A 21,964-nucleotide genomic window follows, 5' to 3' on the forward strand; every position below is an offset into this window, starting at 1 on the left:
TCAAGATTGCTTTGGCTATTCGGGGTCTTTTGTGTTTCCATACAAATTGTGAAATTTTCTGTTCTAGTTCTGTGAAAAATGTCAGTGGTAGTTTGATAGGGATTCCATTGAATCTGTAGATTGCTTTGGGTAGTACAGTCATTTTCACGATGTTGATTCTTCCAATCCAAGAACATGGTATATCTCTCCATCTGTTGGTATCATCTTTAATTTCTTTCATCAGCATCTTATAATTTTCTGCATATAGGTCTTTTGTCTCCTTAGGTAGGTTTATTCCTAGGTGTTTTATTCTTTTTGTTGCAATGGTAAATGGGAGTGTTTCCTTAATTTCTCTTTCAGATTTTTCATCATTAGTGTATAGGAATGCAAGAGATTTCTGTGCATTAATTTTGTATCCTGCTACTTTACCAAATTCATTGATTAGCTCTAGTAGTTTTCTGGTAGCATCTTTAGGATTCTCTATGTATAGTATCATGTCATCTGCAAACAGTGACAGCTTTACTTCTTCTTTTCCGATTTGGATTCTTTTTATTTCTTCTTCTTCTCTGATTGCTGTGGCTAAAACTTCCAAAACTATGTTGAATAATAGTGGTGAGAGTGGGCAACCTTGTCTTGTTCCTGATCTTAGTGGAAATGGTTTCAGTTTTTCACCATTAAGGACAATGTTGGCTGTGGGTTTGTCATATATGGCCTTTATTATGTTGAGGTAAGTTCCCTCTGTGCCTGCTTTCTGGAGGGTTTTTATCATAAATGGGTGTTGAATTTTGTCGAAAGCTTTCTCTGCATCTATTGAGATGATCATATGATTTTTCTCCTTCAATTTGTTTATATGGTGTATCACAGTGATTGATTTGCGTATATTGAAGAATCCTTGCATTCCTGGGGTAAACCCCACTTGATCATGGTGCATGACCCTTTTAATGTGCTGTTGGATTCTGTTTGCTAGTATTTTGTTGAGGATTTTTGCATCTATGTTCATCAGTGATATTGGCCTGTAGTTTTCTTTCTTTGTGACATCTTTGTCTGGTTTTGGTATCAGGGTGATGGTGGCATCATAGAATGAGTTTGGGAGTGATACTCCCTCTGCTATATTTTGGAAGAGTTTGAGAAGGATAGGTGTTAGCTCTTCTCTAAATGTTTGATAGAATTCGCCTGTGAAGCCATCTGGTCCTGGGCTTTTGTTTGCTGGAAGATTTTTAATCACAGTTTCAATTTCAGATGCAGCTCAATATTAAAAAAATAAACAACCCAATCAAAAAATGGGCAGAAGACCTAAATAGACATTTCTCCAAAGAAGACGTACAGATGGCCAAGAGGCACATGAAAAGCTGCTCAACATCACTATTAGAGAAATGCAAATCAAAACTACAATGAGGTATCACTTCACACCAGTTAGAATGGGCATCATCAGAAAATCTACAAACAACAAATGCTGGAGAGGGTGTGGAGAAAAGGGAGCCCTCTTGCACTGTTGGTGGGAATGTAAATTGATAACAGCCACTATGGAAAACAGTATGGCGGGTCCTTAAAAAACTAAAAACAGAATTACCGTATGACCCAGCAATCGCACTACTGGGCATATACCCAGCGAAAAGCATAATTCAGGAAGACACATGCACCCCAATGTTCATTGCAGCACTATTTACAATAGCCAGCTCATGGAAGCAACCTAAATGCCCATCGACAGATGAATGGGTAAAGAAGATGTGGTACATATATACAATGGAATATTACTCAGCCATAAAAGGGAATGAAATTGGGTCATTTGTAGAGACGTGGATGGACCCAGAGACTGTCATACAGAGTGAAGTAAGTCAGAAAGAGAAAAACATCATATATTAACGCATATATGTGGAATCTAGAAAATGGTACAGATGAACCAGTTTGCAAGGCAGAAATAGAGAAACAGATGTAGAGAACAAACTTATGGACACAAAGGGGGGGGGGGAGGGGGTTGAATTGGGAGATTGGTATTGGCATATATACACTAATACGTATAAAATAGATAAGTAATAAGAACCTGCTGTATAAAAAATAAAATTTTTTTAAACGTTAGATATTAATACATGACTGTATTATATCACTTCTCCCTATATTATTTGCTTGGTTTTTTTTTTTTTCACACACACACACTGTATTTTATTTTTACAAGAGATAAATAGACTGACACCAAGCATTGTACATGGATGACCACAACAAAAGCAACAATGATTACAATTACCAAACACGAAACACACTCATACTATGTCATAATATTGACATTCAGTCCGGTAATCCTCCACTGTAACAGCTCCTTTACTTTGCAGTGAAAATTGATTTGTATATTCTTTGCCTCTGAGTCCTTGTGGGATTTTTTTTTTTAATTCAAACAGAAAGTCACAAAAATTATACTCATCCTCATCAGTTCACTCAGTCCCATGTAATTAATTTTTTTTTCATCTTGATCTTTTGTTAGCACTTTTATGAGTTCATCAGTTTTTCATTAGAGTTCTGAAAATGCTTATTCATTCAGTTCAGCAGTATAGTCAGTTACCAGAAACCTGTACTTGTCAAGAGTCTTTTCCATGAATTTCTTGAAGATGAAACCCTTTTATAGGAACATATTTGCAAAAGCATCAGAGTACACCCAGAACTGTCTGTAAATGACAAAAGACTTAAAAATGACCACGGTTAAAGATTTGATGAAAGTTCATAATAATGCAGTTGATAAGAAAATTAGTTATTTCTGAGATATACATTTTAAAGTAATAACTAGGATTATGACTTATAACATTATACCAGAACATATGATTTTTAGAAATTTCATGTAATGTCTGAAACATTTATATTAACATATTTCCATAAAAATAACCCAATGAAAGTTTAGTATTAGTTGTTTTGTTTGTTTGTTTGTTTTATACTGCAGGTTCTTATTAGTCATCAGTTTTATACACATCAGTGTATACATGTCAATTCCAATCGCCCAATTTAGCACACCACCATCCCCGCCCCACCGCAGTTTTCCCCCCTTGGTGTCCATATGTCTGTTCTCTACATCTGTGTCTCAACTTCTGCCCTGCAAACCGGCTCATCTGTACCATTTTTCTAGGTTCCACATACATGCGTTAATATACGATATTTGTTTTTCTCTTTCTGACTTACTTCACTCTGTATGACAGTCTCTAGATCCATCCACGTCTCAACAAATGACTCAATTTCGTTCCTTTTTATGGCTGAGTAATATTCCATTGTATATATGTACCACAACTTCTTTATCCATTCGTCTGTTGATGGGCATTTAGGTTGCTTCCATGACCTGGCTATTGTAAATAGTGCTGCAATGAACATTCGGGTGCATGTGTCTTTTTGAATTACGGTTTTCTCTGGATATATGCCCAGTAGTGGGATTGCTGGGTTATATGGTAATTCTATTTTTAGTTTTTTAAGGAACCTCCATATTGTTCTCCATTGTTCTCCATGGTACAGATGAACCAGTTTGCAAGGCAGAAATAGAGAAACAGATGTAGAGAACAAACTTATGGACACCAAGGGGGGAAAGCTGGGGTGGGGGGAGGGGATTGAACTGGGAGATTGGGATTGGCATATATACACTAATATGTATAAAATAGATAAGTAATAAGAACCTGCTGTATAAAAAATAAAATTTTTAAAAAACCTTAAATAAAAAAAAGAAAACCACTGGGTTACAAAAGCTTATAAATAAAATTATGTCCATTTACCTGGCATGAATAATTTTTGATTGAATATTTTGGGTAAAAGTTTAATGGAGACACTTGAGACGTGAGATGTCTTTCCGACTTTTACACATTCAAAAATATTTTGGGCATCCCTGCTTTGTGCATGTACTGTGCTAGTGCTTGTAGTATATCCATTAATAAAATGAAGAGCCCTACCCTATGGAGCTTGTACTCTAGTGGGGAAGACATAACATGCCACAGACATAAATAAATAAAATAAATAGAATGATAGGAAGTGCTAGATATAGGAACAAAACGAGGCCAGGGTAAAGGACCTTATGGTGAGGCAGTGCGCTACAGGTAGTGTAGTCAGGTTAGTCACACCAGAAGGTGATATTTGAGTCAAGACTTGAAGGAGGCGGCAGCATTTATCTGTATGACTTTAAGTCATTTAGATACTCAGATTCTTGGCTTACCTAAGTGAATATCTGATTAATGGCTTCCATATGACGCCCCCTTGAATACCGAGCAGTACCCCACCAAACTCAATTACTTAACACATTAATGGGTAGGGCATCTAGTTTTGAGGAGGGCCTTTCATTTCCTTCTCCCCTTTGCTTTTACTTCACTCTGATGCATTTGGTTGGAGGAAAGTGGTTTGAAGAGAAAGGAAGTCGAATATAATTTCATTTTTTTTTATGTACTCTTTTTAATTTGCCCATATATTTAACATTTTGGGGGCACTTCATTTTTCTTGTGGATTCAAGTTACCATCTGTGTCATTTCCTGTCCACCTGAAGGATTTCCTTTATTATTTCTTAAAAGGTAGGTCTGCTAGCAACAAATTCTCTCAGATTTTGTCTATTTGGAAACATCTTTCTTTTGTCTTCATTTTTAAAGGATGGTTTTGCTGACTCTATAATTATTTGTTGACTTTGTTATACAGCAGAAACTAACACAACATTGTAAAGCAATTATACTTCAATAAAAATGTTAAAAAAAAAAAAAAAAAAAAGAATCCGTACCTAGACACATCATGGTTGAATTGCCAAAAGCCAAAACAAAGAGAAAATTTTGAAAGCAGCAAGAGAAAAATCACTCATAGTGTACAGAGGAACCACAATACAATTAATGACTCATCATCAGAAACGAGTCCAAAAGGCAGTGGTGTGGCATAATTTCATTGTTTTTGAGGCTCATTTCTTGATGGTGTATCAGGTGTGGTACCAAAGTGGATGAGCACCTGGATGCTTTTAGGCACCATAGAGTCACTTCTCAGTGAGGGCTGCTGCTTCGCTTGTTTAGGAGCTATAAACCTGTTTTTCTAGTCAGGTTGTCTTCTGTTCTCATCATAGCCTGCTCAGGGGGATGTGTCCTTACTGACCCCTTCGTTTTACAGATAGGGAAATGGAGGCAGAAACAGGAAGAGACTTGCCTGATTTCATGCAGCCGGCGAGCAGCCAGGTGGTGGTGGGAGGGACAGAGTCTCAAACTTAACTCTGCCTCTCACATCTTACATTCTGCCAGCCAGCTCCTCTATGGACGCTGGGACAGACAGTGCAACAGTATGCATATGCTGATTTGGGAGCATTATCCTGAGAATCTGTTACTTTGAATGATTGCTCCTTGACTCTTCACAAGAAAAATGTTGACATTTAGGGCCTTCTTATTTTGCTTTTGTTGTAAGCCAGATAGCAGCGAGTGTGGCACTCTCAGACTCCATTTTTGTCCCATTATAGCTGAGGGAATATTTGTGTGTTTTGTACCTGGGATAATGAAGTTGACTTGTAATTACCACTGTTTGAAGTGAAAATTATAGAAAATTATGTGGGCACTACAGCCAAATGTAATTCTGGGGTCGCGCCTCTTGAGTTTGTATTGGTTTGTATAGTGGCAAGGGTGATGGAGTCAGTTTGGACCATCCCTGGCCCTTACAACGTCTTATTTAACCTCTCTGAATTTCAGTGTTCTGATCTGGAAATGGGAAAAGGTTTGGCTCCTTTTAGAGATATTTTGAGGTTTAAAGATACTGTCTGTACATCATGTGGCATATAAGGAGCATTCAGAAATGGTAGCTGTTGTCGTCATCAACCTCATAACTTGTCCAATGTTTCATGTATGCACAATTTTTTTCTTTTCTTCATGGTAGGATGCAGCCCATAATAGCATTCCTATCATGTTGGTAGGAAACAAGGCTGATCTTCGTAATGCTGCTGAAGCGGAAGGACAAAAATGTGTCCCAGGGTACTTTGGAGAAAAACTGGCCATGGTAAGAGTAAAAGTGGGTCCAAATTGGGAGGGATCTTTCACTTCTGTCTACATTTGCCGAAGAGGCTGTTTGACAAACTCCACTCTGTTTGATAAGTCTTCTGTCCCTATACAGGCAGATCTCCCAGTGCCCCCCATCCGTCCCATGAATGTAAATAATTACACCAAGAGTTAAATCCCTTGTGGAGGTAAAACAATCACATGATCATTTTCCCCCACTGAGTACCAATGACAAAGAGGATGCAAAATTATCCTGTCTTCCTCCTCACTTTTCCCCAATTCCTGGAATCCTTCTCTAGTCCTGGAACCTAGGTAAAGGAAGAAGAATGGGTGTCCTGTTTTGAAAAGATGGGTTTGGTTCCAGAGGGTCACTGTGCCAAGGGGCAGCAGATGGTGCAGTGTGTCACCTGGGTAAAGTGGTGAAGAGAATTGGAAGACTCATTCTTTTCTCTAAGATTTGTAGTCATTTGGAATAGTATAAAATTATTTTTGGCTATGCATTTGTACAAAGGATGGACCTCATTTCTGTCCAGATTATTATTGTGGGCAGTGTTTATTCTCTCATTATTATCATTGTGTCAGAATGCTATGTGGCCCTCTTATGACTTGTCTTACCCAAACAAGGAACCAGATGCTCCTTAGGTCAAATATGAAGTTCTTATCATAACAGTCCGATCTGACATTGCTATCATTGTTGTCTGTCATCAGCATGAAAGGACTGCTCTGTAACATATACATGTGAGCTTTAAAATTTTTCAATTTCACTATTCTAAGTTGGAATTGTTTCTTGTTTTAAATTTTAGAACTGTGAGCCAAATATGATAAACATCAAAACTAGGCAGTGAAATACAGAATAGATCCATTCAACACATATTTAATTGTATCCACCATGTGAAAAAGCACTTCATTGTGAGCTGAGCAAAGGGTAGAGAACAAAGGAAACCATCCTTGTCCTCACATAGTTTACTGTCTGGGGGAGACAGATGTTAAACCCATGTAATCCACATATTCCCCTAGAGAGCTCATAATTCCTGGCCACATGCCAATTTTATTCCCTCCCCCACAATTTCTCAGATTTCCCAAGGTTTGCTTATTTATTATGCATCTCATGTCCTCCACCCTCCTGCATCCTCAAAGGCCATCTCTCTTTCACCCTATAACATCCTGGCTATGAAATTCAGCAGCAGCACTACCCATTTCTACTAGAAATACATTCATTTGGGGTATTTTTTAGATTTTCTGTGGATTTGGGGGCTCATGGGTACAGGTTTCACGGTAGTCTTTCCCCATTGTTTGGTTCTTCCTTCTCTCCCTGCTCCGGAGCACCCATCATGTCCTCCCCATATCCCACACAGGACTGTGTCGCCCACACCCAGCCCCACAGCACACATAATTCTCCTTTCCTAAAGGAAACTGTCTCCAGCTGTTAGACAAAGACACACAAAAATAACCTCATCAATTACAATTGTGGCAAGTGCTATGCTGGAAAAATACATACATCAAGAGGTTTTACAGTAGGAAGACCTAATACCAACTTTTCAGAGTTAGAAAACACTTAATCTTAACTTCAAGGGAGGATTACCTAAAAATCTAGAAGGTAGGTAAAAGTCAGCCTGGGGAAAGGGGTTACTAGGGATATGGGATAACCTAGGTAGTGGTAACAGCAGGTGAAAAGGTCCTGAGGTGGGAGGGAATTTGGAGTGTTGGGGAAATAGAGGGATGGCCAGGGTAACTTGAGCACTGTGAGTGAGGGAGAGTGGTGGCAGGTAAAACTGGGAGGTTGGCTGGGGCCACGCACAAGCTAGGCCTTGTCGGCCAGGTAAGCATTTCAACATTGCTTGAGAGGGATGGGAAGCATCGAAAGGTCTGAAGCAGGAGAGTGATATGATCAGTGATTGTATGTATAACCACTGGGAGGTTAAATAATAGAATAGAAAATGTCCATTGGTTTTAGCCACACAGAGGCTGCTGAATCTTGATAGGAAAAGATGATAGGGTGAAGGGGGCGGGGCGGGATGTGTGTTAGCTGCCAGCCAAAAGGAGACATATTTTTGATGGACATCTAATTCCTAGGTGGTTACCTTAAGCTATCATTTTTCTCTCTCTCAAATTATTTGATAGAGAACATTTGGTAGTATGTGTGACACTTGGATATAAGAGCCTTAAACCGTGACATTTTGTATTGTGGGATTTTTTTTTTTTTCTGGATGCAAAATACAAATCCTCTTGACTAGGAACTGTTCCTGGAATAACTAGGCTCAAACCTGGTTTTTTTTTAAAGTCTTGAAACTCAATCCAATTTCTTAACTATTAGTTTTAGCATACTCAACAGGGCAATATTTTTATTTTATTTTATTGGTTTTAAAAGCGAACATTCCAGGAAACCTAATCAAAGCCTTCATTTAATGGTATATATATGTTTTTTACAGACCTATGGGGCATTATTTTGTGAAACAAGCGCCAAAGATGGTTCGAATATAGTGGAAGCTGTTCTCCACCTTACTCGGTAAAGTTTTGCCTTATATTTGGAAAACTGGATGTAGGACTGAATTTTCACTTAGCTGTTGTGTGTGTCAAATTTCTTGACCATAATGTGAATCTACATGGGAAAACACTGTCTTGTCTTTCAGTAGTGGTTGGAGAAACAAGCATAGTTTTTATAAAAAACTGGTATGCTGCTTGTTCACTGTGAACATTGGCAAAATACCTCTACTGCCAAACAAAGCAGGTGCATCTGAGGTGTCACTGACATTTCTGCAAAATGTCCCCACAAAGCTAATAGTTGACGTGTGTGAATCACTTCCAGGAACCAGATTTTAAACACAAGAGACTATTATGAATATAACTATCTATTATGTTATGACATTTTCCAAGGTAAAGGAAAAAGAACTCAACAAAACAAATTGTATGTCATGCCAGTTGGAAGCACTTTGTTTACATTATTACCCAGGTGATTATTAAGCTAAGGCAATGGTGTTAATAATAAATAACATTTTGGGATGTGGATTAGAATGAAAATTGCATCATTGAGGAACTTGGTTTTAACTGTATTTTAATCCTTGCAGTATTCTTAGGAAATAACAATGTTTTCTGCTGGATTTTCTTCTTCTGCCTAGTTTTCTGCCACAGATGAAAAGATGATTCTTTGCTGATCTAAAGGGATTCAATACCCCCCAAAAAAATAAAGAAAAAATATAAAAATGCGCATTAACAAAATCCAGCCAATGATCCTTAATTGCTGACAAAGCAGAAACATAATTTAAGGCATGTAGAGATTTGTGAGATCATTTGTGAGATTCTGATTTTATAAGTATCTTAACTTTAGTACAGTAAGGGGCTCCGTGCTACCTTAGCTTCAGGCAGGGAGTGCTGAATTGCTGCCTGGGCTGAGCAGGAAAGGATGCTGCAGGCCAGGCCCTCCGCATGGCTGCTGGCTTCTGCCCAGCACGTTGGAGGACTGTAGTGTCAGGAGGCTCAAAGTCCAATCTTAAATCTACCCCGAACAGCTGTGGAGTCTTGACTAAGTCCCTGTCTCCCTTTAGGCATCTCTAATCTGTACAATGAGGGAAAGGGCTAATGAAAATGATCCCTAAGGCCCCTTCTAGTTCTGACAGTCTATGATTCCATATATAATAGCCTGGACTCTACTGAATAACATAATCACTATTTAACGTGGAATTGTCTTGTGGGGTCATGTTACAGTTAAATGACTCCAAATTGCCCCGGTCACACCCAGAGTGCAGAATCGATCCTCTTTATTATATCATAAAGATAGGAGAGCCAACGGCCTTTTCCCCTGGTGCTCCTGCTGGCATGTTGGGTCAGCCCAGCAGCCACCCTGTCTACAGTGTAGCTTCTTTACTTAAAACACCTGTGTGCAGGAGCATTCTGATAACAAGGTCACTTCTTGTGAATCACTTATCAAGGAGCTTTTTAAATTGTTGCTATTGCATTATGGGCTGGTTTGAGGCCTCTAGGTTAGTTATGTTAACGATGTGTTAAATAGGAAAATTATAAATAAACCAAACATGTAAAGACTTTAATTTGCTTTATACTGTGTCATCAGATTGCTTGTCAAAGTACCCAAGTCTTAAATGAAAATGGTATCGTTTCCACAAGTAAAATTTCCACTTTAAAAAGTTTTACAGCTGTCAGAATGTTATGTATAATAGTAACTCCCCTTCATACCATGTCATGTCATGAAACTTGAACTAGAACAGTTTATGGGTTTGCCCTGTCTGAAATAGTATTCGTTTTTGAAGGAAGGCCATAAATGTTTGGTTAACAACCAGAACTCCTCTGCTTTTTCTTGGAAAAACCTCTCTATCCCAGGAAAAGTTTCTCCTAGAAATGCAGTTTCCCCGTAGGGCTGGTAGACATTCATTCCAACCATTGTCCACTGGTAAGTAAATCTGCCATCACTAGAGCCACAGGCTTTAAACATTTTTCAATAGATTCAAGTACAACAGGCATTGAACTGGTCAATGGCCTAAAATTTGAGAAAAACACAAAAAGCTCGGGCTGATGTATCAGTTCAGTGCCATTGCTGAGCCCATGGGGGATAAATCTGTCCATAAGGTTGAGTCATTTAAAATGCAGTTGTTAAGCATATGGCAGTTTGGGGTGAGGTAATTTAATTTTCCCAGCCTTAAACCTGTTTTAGATGTTTGGAATTAATCTTCCTGATTTCCTTAAAGTGGGAGGTGCCTGCATCTTTGGTAGATTAAAGAAACTGAAGGCCAGGTGAACAATATGGGTACCTATTTTTTCTCCCTTAATATTTGCTTTCAGTGTTCAGTAATGTCTGCCTTATTATCATTTCTGCTCAGCATGAAAGCCCTGTAGAGATATCAGGGTATGTAAGATAGGCTGTGCAATTTAACATTAGAGAAAAAAAAGAAAACAAAATACATGACCAGGCAGCCATATGATATGTAACTTACAGAGGCCTTTTAGACCTTCCAGAAGGGAGAGATGTGAGTTGTCTTGTGAAGATGCTATGTTTACTAAACCCATTGTACAGATAAGAAAACTGAGAATTAGAATGCTTCATCAGATTGCTCAAAGTGACACAGCTACTAAATGGCAAAATTGGGACTTTTCACTACTCTGAATCTCTGGCTTGCCTTTTAAATGTTGGTAATCTCAGGATTCTATTCTGCACTCTCTTCCTCTTCCTCTTTCTCTCTCTGCCTAATGTCTTCCACCCCCATGGTTTCTAGAACTATGTCTAGAAGGTGACTTCTAATTTCTGTATTTTTAACTCCCATCTTTTTTTAAAATTCCACAACTATATTCCCACCCACCAACAAAAGAAAATTCCATAGGCATGACTGACCCAACATATCTAAACCCTAATGTGTTCATTTTTCTTTAAAATTGTTCCTTATTCTATACTCCCGTTCTCAGGAAACTACTAACAAACATTATAATTCAAAAAGAGTAACCTAGAGTCAGTCTTGACTCCTTCCTCTTTCTTCATCATCTGCCTCTAGTGGGTTCTGGGGCCCTACTGATTCAGTGACCTCTCTGCAATCTTCCTTCAATCCCTCTCCCCCCGCCCCCCATTCTGCTTCAGGCTTCAGAATTTCCTACCCCGTTTAGTGCAGGAGGGACCTAAGTTTCTGCCTCAGAGTTTCTCCAACATCAGTTCATCCTCCACCCTGTAATCAGGGTAATCTCTGTAAATAAAAATCCAATTAAGACCTTCTTGCTTGCACCCCACATTGGTGCCCTACCTACAGCATAGAGTCCAGCCTCCTTAGCAAGTGGCTTATGGTCCCCCAGAGCCCAGTTCACCTACCTTTCTATTTGCATCTCTTATCTTGCTTCCCAAATGAATGATAATCTATAGACACAGCAGACTTTGCTTCCGGTCATAGCCAAGTTCTTTCATGCGTCTTTGCCTCTATACATGCTGTTCCCTGCACCTGGAATCTCTCTTCCTCATTAAATGAAAGTGAATTCCTATCCCACCAAGAGGTCGGCTTCACTGTGCGTGTGTTAGCGGCTCTCGGGGACCTGGTAACGATTTATTTAGAAGACATCTGGCTCTCTCTCAAAGCTCACTAGTTGAGAGGGACTTCCCTGGTAGTCCAGTGGTTAATACTCCATACTCCCAATGCAGGGGGCCCAGGTTCGATCCCTGGTCAGGGAACTAGATCCCGCATGCCACAACTAAAGATCCTGCATGCCGCAACTAAAAACATCCCGCATGCTGCAACTAAAGATCCCCTACGCCGCAAAGAAGATCCCGTGTGCCACAACTAAGACCCGGCACAGCCAAATTAAAAAAAAAAAAAAAATGTACAATTTTTAAAAAAAGCTCACTAGTTGAGGATCCCAGAGTTTGGCATAAATCAGACATTTGTTGAATGAGCAAATGGTCAAGATTTTGCATTTGGAAGTTGTATTAGTTTTCTGTTGTCACTGTAACAGATTCCTACTAGCCTAGTGCTTTAAGCAATAAAAATATAGTTCTGGAGGTCAGAAGTCTGAATCAAGTCTTACAGAGTGTTATGGGGTTGAACTGTGTATCCTCCTTCTTTTCCTGAGTCTTTGTTTCCTCATCTGTGAAGGGAAGACAGCTCACCTGTTACCTGTCAGCATGTGTGTGTGTTGTGTGTATTAAATAAGGACTATGTGAAAACATGTAACATAGCATTTATTAACTGGTCTCCAGCAAGAACCAGTTTCCCTTTTGTTTCCTACTCACAGTGCAGTGGTTTTCAAAGGTTAGCACATATCAGCTCCTTCTGGGGCTGTGCTGACCAGTTTAGTAGCCACTAGCCACCTGAAGTGTGGCTAATCCAAGCTGAGATGTGCTGGATGTATTAAATAAATACTGGGTTTTGAAGACAGTATAAAAATTGTAAAATACCTCATTAATATTTTTATTGGTAACGTGCTAAAATATTTTTGTAATACTGAGTTAAATAATATATGTTAATAAAATTAATTTCACCTATTTCTCTTTACATTTTTCACTGTGGCTGCTAAAAAATTTTAAATTACATACGTGAATTACATTCTATTTCTATTGAACAGCGTTGCTGTGCTGGGAATATGCCAATTCCCAGGATCTACTGCTCTGTAACAAGCCACCCAAAATGTAGTCGCCTAGAACAACACCACTATTTATTTCTTGAAATTACCAGAAATGACTGGATCTCACTGGAGGGTCCGTGACTGCTCTCCCTCGGGCGTCTCATGCATTTGCGGTCACGGACACTGCTGTGGCTCGGTCTGATGTCTGCAGCCAGGGTGCTCCTCCCTGTGGCATCTCAGCCCCCAGGACCTCTCTGCTGCCCTCTCTCCAGTGAGCAACACTGGGCTTCGTAAATGGCAGCTCAAAATGGTCAGGCCTTATTAATGCCTGGCTTGGAAGTTTTAGCACACCATTTCCTCGCCATTCTATTGGTCTGAGCAGTCACAGAGCCGGTGCTGACCACGGGGGAGTGGCACAAGCTTCACCACTTAATGGGGGGCACCAGACACTGACAGCGGAGGCAGAACTCTTTGGGGTTGTCTTGGGGACAAGCTGTCACACTCTCCTTACCCACAGAGTTTGCCATTCAGCTTGTCTAAGGTGGGACTTCAGGATGTGTGTATTTCACAAGCATCCCCAGGGATAGGAGACTTCCCTAGGGGGCTTTCATAAGATCATGGAGATCTTTGGTCCAGTGTTGCCTCTAGCAGTTATTTCTAAAAGAAATTTAGGAAGAGGCAAAAGGAAGACATTTTTTCTGGATTTTAACCATCTGTTGTTATCTCCACGGTCATGTATAATTACAGAATGGTTATAAAGTCATCATTGCTTTTGTTAATGTTAAGCATTAGCTGGGGGTGGGAGCCAGGTTCCAGAGTCCTAAGGAGTGACCTGTGCGTGTGCAGACTGTAAGCCATGCAAAACCACAGGAGAGAGCAAGAGTAGTCTGTGTGTGTGCATGTGAGTGTGTGCACATGTGTATAGGCACCTGGGCGTGTATGTGTATGTGTATGTGTGTGTGTGTGTGTGTGTGTGTGTGTGTGTGTGTGTGCATGCATGAGTGTGTGGCCTGGTACTCAGAATGTGAGCGCTGGAGCCCACCTGCGTGGCTGGAATCCCAGCTCTGCCACTTCTCCAGCTGTGTAACCTAAGGGAAATTTCTTAACTTTTTTTTGCCTTTGTTTCCTCACATATAAAATGGGGCACAAGAAAATCATATAGTTGTTGTGAGGATTAAATAGGTCAACACCTACAAAGCACTTAGGACACTGTCTGGATGGCACACAGCAAGTGCTCAGCAGTGCTGTTTTATTTCTACAGAGTTGTTTATGGTTCAGTTTTATACCTCAGTAATCTCCTTTCTCTGTCTGTCTCTCTCTCTCCCTCCAGGGAAGTGAAAAAAAGAACTGATGAGGGTGACAGCAAATCCATTACCAATCTGAGTGGGACCAGTTCCAAAAAGTCAACCCAGATGAAGAATTGTTGCAATGGTTAAATCCAAAAGATCCTTGGCCCACGAAGCCTTCATTCCCAGAGTACTGAATGTACATGACTTATTTGCTTCCTACATGGAGTGGTACATCCTACGGACACTGTCGTATGGAGAGTTACAGTGTGGGAAATCTGAACTGTGCTCTCAGGTCCCTCCAGAACCTCGGCTCTTTTTTGCTATGTTTCAATGAGTGATTTGGGCCCCCTGGTTAAATATACCTGTCTTATCCTTACAAAGTCTTAACAGATAATGTGTAAATGTTTTTAAAGTGGTAAAAAAAAAAAAAAAAAAAAAAAAAAAAACCCACATGCTCAGATCAAAGCTATAGAAGAAATTCACTGACGTAATTAGGTTCATGTGGTAAATAACCTATGACATTTACTTCCAATATTCAATACTAGAAAACTAATAAAAGGGGGTTACCATCCTAGCTTTGCTGTAAACTAGCCTTGTAGTCTCAGACATGTCGCCAACCCACATTAGATTCATTTCCTCATCTGTAAACAAGCAGCTTGGCCTTTCAGGCCTCGGCCCTCTCAGCTCTGTAGCTCTTTAAGGAGTGAGAAGGAGAGCATGATGGCCCACAGTTAATAAGGACTCTGCGCGTCTGTACTTTTTAAATATTGGGGCATTAATTTTTCTCACTTCTTGTACAAGAACAGAATTTGAGAAAAAATGGTAATGTTTTAAGCTCCAGTGGAGACAGAAAAATCTATTTTTTATGTATGAAGAAAAAAAACATTTGGGGGACAAAAAATAGTTTGTATATAAAAGAGGGTATTTTATAATCTCAGAATACTTATAAAGTCAATGGTTTGAATTCACTGTTAAAAATTCTAATGAAAAAATAGAAAGCTACATGCAACTGAAAATACAAGGCCCAGGAAAGTTGTCACACTTCACTTAAAAAAAAAAAAAAAAAAGCACCAGCAAGAGACTGCCTGGGGCTGGTGAACGGGAGGAATTGAGAGTGACTGCTAACGGGTCTGTGGTTTCTTTGCGGGGTGATGAGAATGCTCTGGAATTATAGTGTGGTAATGTTGCACAACTTGGTGAATATACTAAACCCCACGAAACTGTATACTTTACATGGTGAATTTTATGGTATGTGAATTATATCTCTTTCAAAAAATACACTAGTATTGATTTAACATTTTGCCGAATGAAAATATGCATGCTCAAACCTCCCCATGGTTTACCCATGGTTTAAGAGCAGAATCTCCAGAATAATGCAAATCCCCTAACTCCCTGGTTGCCAGCATTCTCCTCCTTAAATAATGAACAGTGAAAGAAATGTTATGTGTAGTTTTGGAAAATCACCTCTTTTGAAGAGGAATTGTGGTTAGGGTACAGGTAACTCAGAGTCCTTTGTCTCAGGTGACTAGGGACTCATCCTCACCAACAGCCTGATAGGTCTTGCCCTCCTAGAAGCTGTGCTGCCTCCCAGACTTCCCCACTGAAATGTCTCCAAAAGCCAAAGGAGTCAATACCTGACCCCAGGGTGGGTCAGCAAGGCATGCTCTTTGGTTTTTGGTTTTGGTTTTCAGTGGCCTGAACCAGCTAAGTTATTCCCAACTAGAGTCTTGAACTTACCTTTGTTCATAGGTCCAGGCCCCAAGTAGCCTGCTGAAAAAACTTAAATAATAGCTCTTATTTATTGTAATACATAAGCTAAAAACATCCCTCTTGTAGAATTAAAACAATTCTATTTATGATTTTTATGATCAGACCTTAAATTGTCCAAGCTTTTTTTTTTTAACGAAAATTGGCCAGTATGTTAGCACACAGAGATTATAAATAGCCACAATGTCCGTTTAGCTTTTCAAAGCGTGCCTTCTCTCTACTGATGAGATCTAGTTGGGGTTTTTTTGGGTTTTTTTGTTTTTTTTTTTTTACTGGAAAGTTGGTTCTGTCCTCAACAACTCTACCATGGATTCCTGTTTACTGTTTTTTGGTCCCAGGAGAAAAAAAAGTTTACATTTTTTACCAAAAAGAATGCCTTGCTGGTGGGAAATTGTCAAACTGAACCAGGGAGGGATGGTTATTTTTGTGCCATGGTGCGATGAAAGTTTTGCCACTGCTGTTTGCCTAGGTGGCATCTATGGAGCCTAGGTTAGAATAGACCTGACACCTATGTGTTGATATATGGTACTCAAGTTTAGGTGTTCGGTGCAATTTTATAATACATGTTATTGTGTTGTCTTTATTTATTTTCCCACAAAGTGTCTATATTTGTCTTACAATCTGTATATAATAGTATACCTTTGATACAGAAGTATTATCTTGGTCTTTGCTTCCGGGTTGTACAGCCAGCACACCCAAATTGATTAGATTACATAGGTGCCTGTGATAAACAAAGCAATCATCTTTAACTAATTGAATAGATATTTTTGCAACAAAATCCAAATCAGAGACTTACTTATAGCTCTGGTTAGCAATCTTGTTTAAAGAAAAGCTTCTTATAGCTCTTTCAGTTGCCTTGCTAGGAAACCAAGATTATTACTAACATTTGATTTCATGAAGGTGTTCTCAAATTTAGAGTATATTTTTGGTAAGAACAAAAATAGCTAATGTTTTTAACTTGAACTTAATTTGCTACACTTGCATAGTTCTATGCAAGTAACTCACCTTGTCTCAATTTTTCCTTGGAGAGCTTTTAAAATCACAATTATACTACACTCTTTTTTATGTATCCTGACACATTGGATAATATTTTAGTTTTGTCATGGAAAAGAACATTGGCTATGGAGACATTTTTCACTGTTAACTTTTAGCCTCATGCATTTTCATAATTTATTTTTTCCACTTGCTGCTTTATATGACATATGTGACATTTGATTATTTAATACTAAATGTGATTTGCATGAAGCCAAACCGTACAACCCTCTTGCTGAAGATAAAATTGAGTTTAAAGATATTTATTTTCATATTTGTACAGTGATCGGCTTCAGAGTCACGGTTTTTGTGGGCTTTTATTGTATATGTGTATGAGAAATTTCATATGTATATATTAAGAAGGCCTCTGAGTACTGAATAATTATTTTATGATTTTGATTTACATGGTTTACATTTTCATGGTATTGGCTATATTTCATTTATACTGTTTATTTCTCTTCAAACCATTAATAATTATCCCATAAAGTGTAACTTTTATAGCAATGCAAATGTCTAAGGAACCACAAATATTTTCTACATCATAAATTCAATAAAGCATGCTTGCTTTGGCCTTCTGGTGTTTCCTTCAGCTTTGCTGCAGGCATCGCTGAAGTAATTTTAGTCCTACGATGTGCCTACGTGAAACCCTGCCTCTAAAACACTGGCCTGGGCAGCTGGCTGGGAGAGAAAAGAATGAACACATGGTGTGTGGTACGGTGGCACATCATGTCATCTTGGCCAACGGGGCTACAGATCGACCAGCTTGGGGTGTGACAGCCAGCAACAGTAAGGCTTTCATAGAAAAATTTCAGGACGTGCTCTGGCAGTTCTCATGACCTCAGGGGTTAAGCCCCTCCTCTGACACCCCTGCGTGGTCCCCCCACCCTGCCTAGCTAACTCCTGTTCATCCTTCTGCTTTAGTTTAAACATCACTTCCTTCAGGAAGTTTCCCTTCTCAACCCAAAACCAGGATGAGGCTGCCTGCTTTCACCTGTAGAGCACCCTTTCTAACTGGTCAGCATCCTTATTGCCCTCATACTTGTTTAACTAGACATATCCTACCTTTCTCATGGAGTGGTTGTGAGGACTAAATGAGTGTATGTATGGAAAGGGCTTAGAATAGTACCTGGCACTTTGATCACCCTCAATGAAAAAACAAAAACTTTTGAAGCACCACTGATCACACTGGTCTTGCTCAGGGCCCTGGGTACTACCATCAATATGTGACAGAACTCCCAAAATTTACCAGATTACTTGGGGGATGGGGCATTGTAGAGGATTCACTTGGAGGTAAGTTCATTTACCTCCCACGTATATTCTTGGTATTTCATTAGGCACAAAGTTGGGGTATCATATAGGATAGAATATTCTGTAAAGAGTAGATTAAAAGAGAAGGAAATCATTGAGAGAATGAGGGCCTGAAAGTTAGAATGGAAAGTTGTGAATGGAGTCCTTATAAGTGTAGGCTCTCCATTTATTAAGGGGTGACTGGATGAAGTAGTTGAAAGGACGAAGAATGTAACAGAGCTCTGACTGGGCTTTCAAATCTAAATGACAGTAAAAATGGTGGTGGGTATTGGGGTTATTTAAATGGAAACTAACCTTTATGTTTATACTATGACCAATAGCCTGTTGACAAGGATTTCCAGTGTATATATCCAAAAGTCCACAGGATGGGAATGAATCTCCAACAAAGCATATTGTTTTGCAAGCCTTAAAATAAAAAATAACATCTTTAGGCTTCCCTGGTGGCGCAGTGGTTAAGAATCTGCCTGCCAATGCAGGGGACACGGGTTCAAGCCCTGGTCTGGGAAGATCCCACATGCCACGGAGCAACTAAGCCCGTGAGGCACAACTACTGAGCCTGCGCGTCTAGAGCCTGTGCTCCGCAACAAGAGAAGCCACGACAATGAGAAGCCCGCGCACCACAATGAAGAGTAGCCCCTGCTCGCCGCAACTAGAGAAAGCCTGCGCACAGAAACGAAGACCCAACACAGCCAAAAATAAATAAATAAATAATAAATAAATTTATAAAGAAAATAAAAATAACATCTTTTCTTTCCAGATCTAGACATTAAGATGCTTTCATAGCTGAAAATGGAAAATGGGCACAAATGCTTCAACTTGAATTACAGGTTAAGATAAATTTTCAAGTGCAAAATTCTAGGAATAATTACCCAGTTTTAAATTTTTTTCTGCATATCAGGTTTATTTGTGAATTTATATTTCTTAAATTTCCGTAGAGTGGGAATTTAGTTGTAATGCCCTTTAACTCGTGACCTCTCAGGCTGGCAGTTCAGGAACCATGTTTCGTGGTATATGACGTACATTTTTATAGAGTCCCTCACTGTCCTTAGGATTTGGGCTTTCTGAAAATTTCTCAATCCCAGTTTTCTGGCACATCTTCCCATTGCTGTGCAGCAGGGTAGAACTCAAGAGCTGGATAAAGATCTCTTCAGAGGAAGTTTTATGAGTTCCAGTGTACTTTTAGGAGTAAAACTAATGCTCTTTAATTCGCTACAAATACCTTCTCTTCTTGATCAGTCATTTCAGAAACAGATATATTTACTCTTAGATAATATCCAAAAATTTCTTAACATGACCTCTCAGGCCCTCTGTGATCTGGCTCCTAACTGTTCCTTCGCTAATTCAGTTATGTTTATTGAGCCTGACTGTGTCATGGGTGCAATGCTAGACCCAGGGGATGCAGAGTGAGTAAGACAGATCTGAAGCAGACTACGTTCTGGTGGAGGCTGACAACAAACTTGTAAACAAATAAGATCCACATTCTGCCTCCTCCCCCTCTTTCTCCACCCCAAAGTCCCCAGTCGGGCACAGGAAACTGTCCCTCCATCAAGCCTTGCTCTCTCCCCTTCAGCCCTTTACTCAGCTCCACTTTCTGCCTGGAATACCACCCTGTCTGCTCTCGGCATCTGCCTGCCCAACTCCTGTCTGTCCTGCACATCTCATTTCAGAGACTGCTTCCTCCCAGCAGCTCTACCCAACCCTGGGGTCTGAGCTAGAGCCTCTCCCCCATGATTTCTACCCCCAGTGCCCATCGTAGACTTGGTGAGACTGCATGTGAAGAGCAGGTTGTGTGCCTGGCATGCTGGATGACTTCTGTCTCCTGCAGCCCTTTAGACTTTACTGAGTGGGGGTAACCCTTCCCCACTCTCAGTGCACACTTCAGCAGCCTCATGACTTAAGATTCCTCTAGATCAGAGTCTCAAGGTTTTTTTTAATGTCACAGACTCCTCTGAAGCTGAGGAGCCACTTGGAATAATGTTTTTAAATGAATAAAATGAAATACATAGGATTATTAAGGAAACCAATGATATTGAAACACTGTTCCCAAGATACTTAAAATTTTGGGGGGAATTTCCTGGTGGTCCAGTGGTTAGGACTCTGCAGTCTCACTGCTGAGGGCCTGGGTTCAATCCCTGGTCGGGGAACTAAAATCCCACAAGCTGCATGGCGTGGCCAAAAACCAAAGAAAAGAAAGAAGTTCAAAGAAATAAACATTTTTTAAAAAATAAAATAAAATTTTGTGATATCTGACAGTATTGGTGCTGCTTTATTGGCACATTAAACTACAAGATCTGATGGTAGGTCTATTACTTACCATAATTTTTACATCATGATGAAGGTAAATGGTATTTTGCGACATCTGCAAAGAATCTAACGTAGAGTATAAATATCTATGATTTCTACTGGTGACACAGTCACAGATACCAATAATCCTATTGCGGTTTGTTGCTAGCATTTTATATTAAATGAAATGCTAAATTCCAATCAGAGTTTAGTAAAAAATAAACATGTAATTTTTTCCCATCCAAGGTAGAAATATCGATTTTTACCCATAGACCCAATGGGTCCATGGCCCTAAGTAGGAACCCCTGCCCTGGGTGAGAAGCTGCAAACATAGTATATTCAGAAGAGAATTCCCACATAGTAATCAAAACTCCAAGCTTGACTTAGTGGTGTTAGTCCTCTCCCTGATCCAGCTCAGTTCTGCTTCAGCCTGGAAGCTTGCTGTGGGAAGGGGGGCTTGGTCCCCCTGCTCTGTCCTACATCCCTGACTACCACTTACTGGTGATACACTCCCCTCCAGGTGCCAAGCAAGGGGAGCATGCTGGCTAACATTATAGATGCTGTTTTATATGTTAGCAAGCCAAATCTCACAGAAGAAAAAGAATGCATGTGGCCAATTGTTCTTGACCATTAAGTGTGCTGAAGTTTAAGGATAAAATGTGGTCCTTGCAGGAATGTGTAGTAATCCACCTCCCGCCTTTATAACTGCAGCTCTGAAACTAGTCTGATTTAATCATCCCTCTTACAGCCATGTACATGGGCTGAGGAAGTAAGAAAGGTTAAAGATTGAGGATAATTGGGTTAAGAAGCAGAAATATTGAATGTTTTCTGGGGTGAGATGGCATATCATTTTTCCTCTCTAAAACCCCACTGAAACTAGAATCAAATGGGTTTTTCTTTTAAAGATACAGAGCCACAAAGGCAGAAGACAATAGGAACAAAATAATGAAGCTGGAGAGTAGATGGAAAACTTGGAACCTAGTTATTAACAACCTAAGAAAGCTGAATTCTAAGCCAGTGGGGGAAAGCTGAGAGCAATCTAGGTTTACATTGCAGATTTCCCAAAGGCAGAAGCACGTACCTCTGGAACTGGGAGTATAAGGGAAGGTGGGGTGAAAGTAGTTTGAGAAGCAGTTTTATCCTTAAGTATTGTTCTCTCATGCTATGCCACTACTACTCTGACCAAAGTCTGGAGTTGTATTTTCTGGAGTAAAACAGAGGGATGCTAGATTGGGGGCTACATAAGGCACGGTTGAGTGTGTTGGTACTATTCAAAAAGCAGGGGAGTTAAAT

The 21,964-nt window shown here is 39.8% G+C and overlaps 1 protein-coding gene and 1 long non-coding RNA gene across 9 annotated transcripts in view; one reads left to right on the forward strand and one right to left on the reverse strand.

Annotated features, from left to right (window-relative positions):
• RASEF (RAS and EF-hand domain containing) overlaps positions 1 to 17,651 on the forward strand; it is a 225,096-nt gene extending 207,445 nt beyond the window's left edge. For 7 of the 8 annotated variants that reach the window (XM_082401171.1, XM_082401170.1, XM_082401166.1 and 4 more), the window contains 3 exons: positions 5,827 to 5,946; positions 8,375 to 8,451; positions 14,323 to 17,651. In XM_082401171.1, coding sequence (XP_082257297.1) covers positions 5,827 to 5,946; positions 8,375 to 8,451; positions 14,323 to 14,428 — 303 coding nt within the window. In that variant the 3' untranslated portion in view covers positions 14,429 to 17,651. Of the gene's footprint in view, positions 1 to 1,218; positions 4,696 to 5,826; positions 5,947 to 8,374; positions 8,452 to 14,322 lie in introns of those variants that run through there. The other variant, XM_082401169.1, reaches the window with a different exon arrangement.
• Positions 1 to 21,964, reverse strand: part of LOC309633027 — a 105,721-nt gene that overhangs the window by 69,315 nt on the left and 14,442 nt on the right. The gene's annotated exons all lie outside the window — the stretch shown is intronic.

The sequence above is a fragment of the Balaenoptera borealis genome (genome assembly GCF_965194805.1).
Source record: "Balaenoptera borealis genome assembly, chromosome: 8".
In the NCBI taxonomy this organism is placed as follows: Eukaryota; Metazoa; Chordata; class Mammalia; order Artiodactyla; family Balaenopteridae; genus Balaenoptera; species Balaenoptera borealis.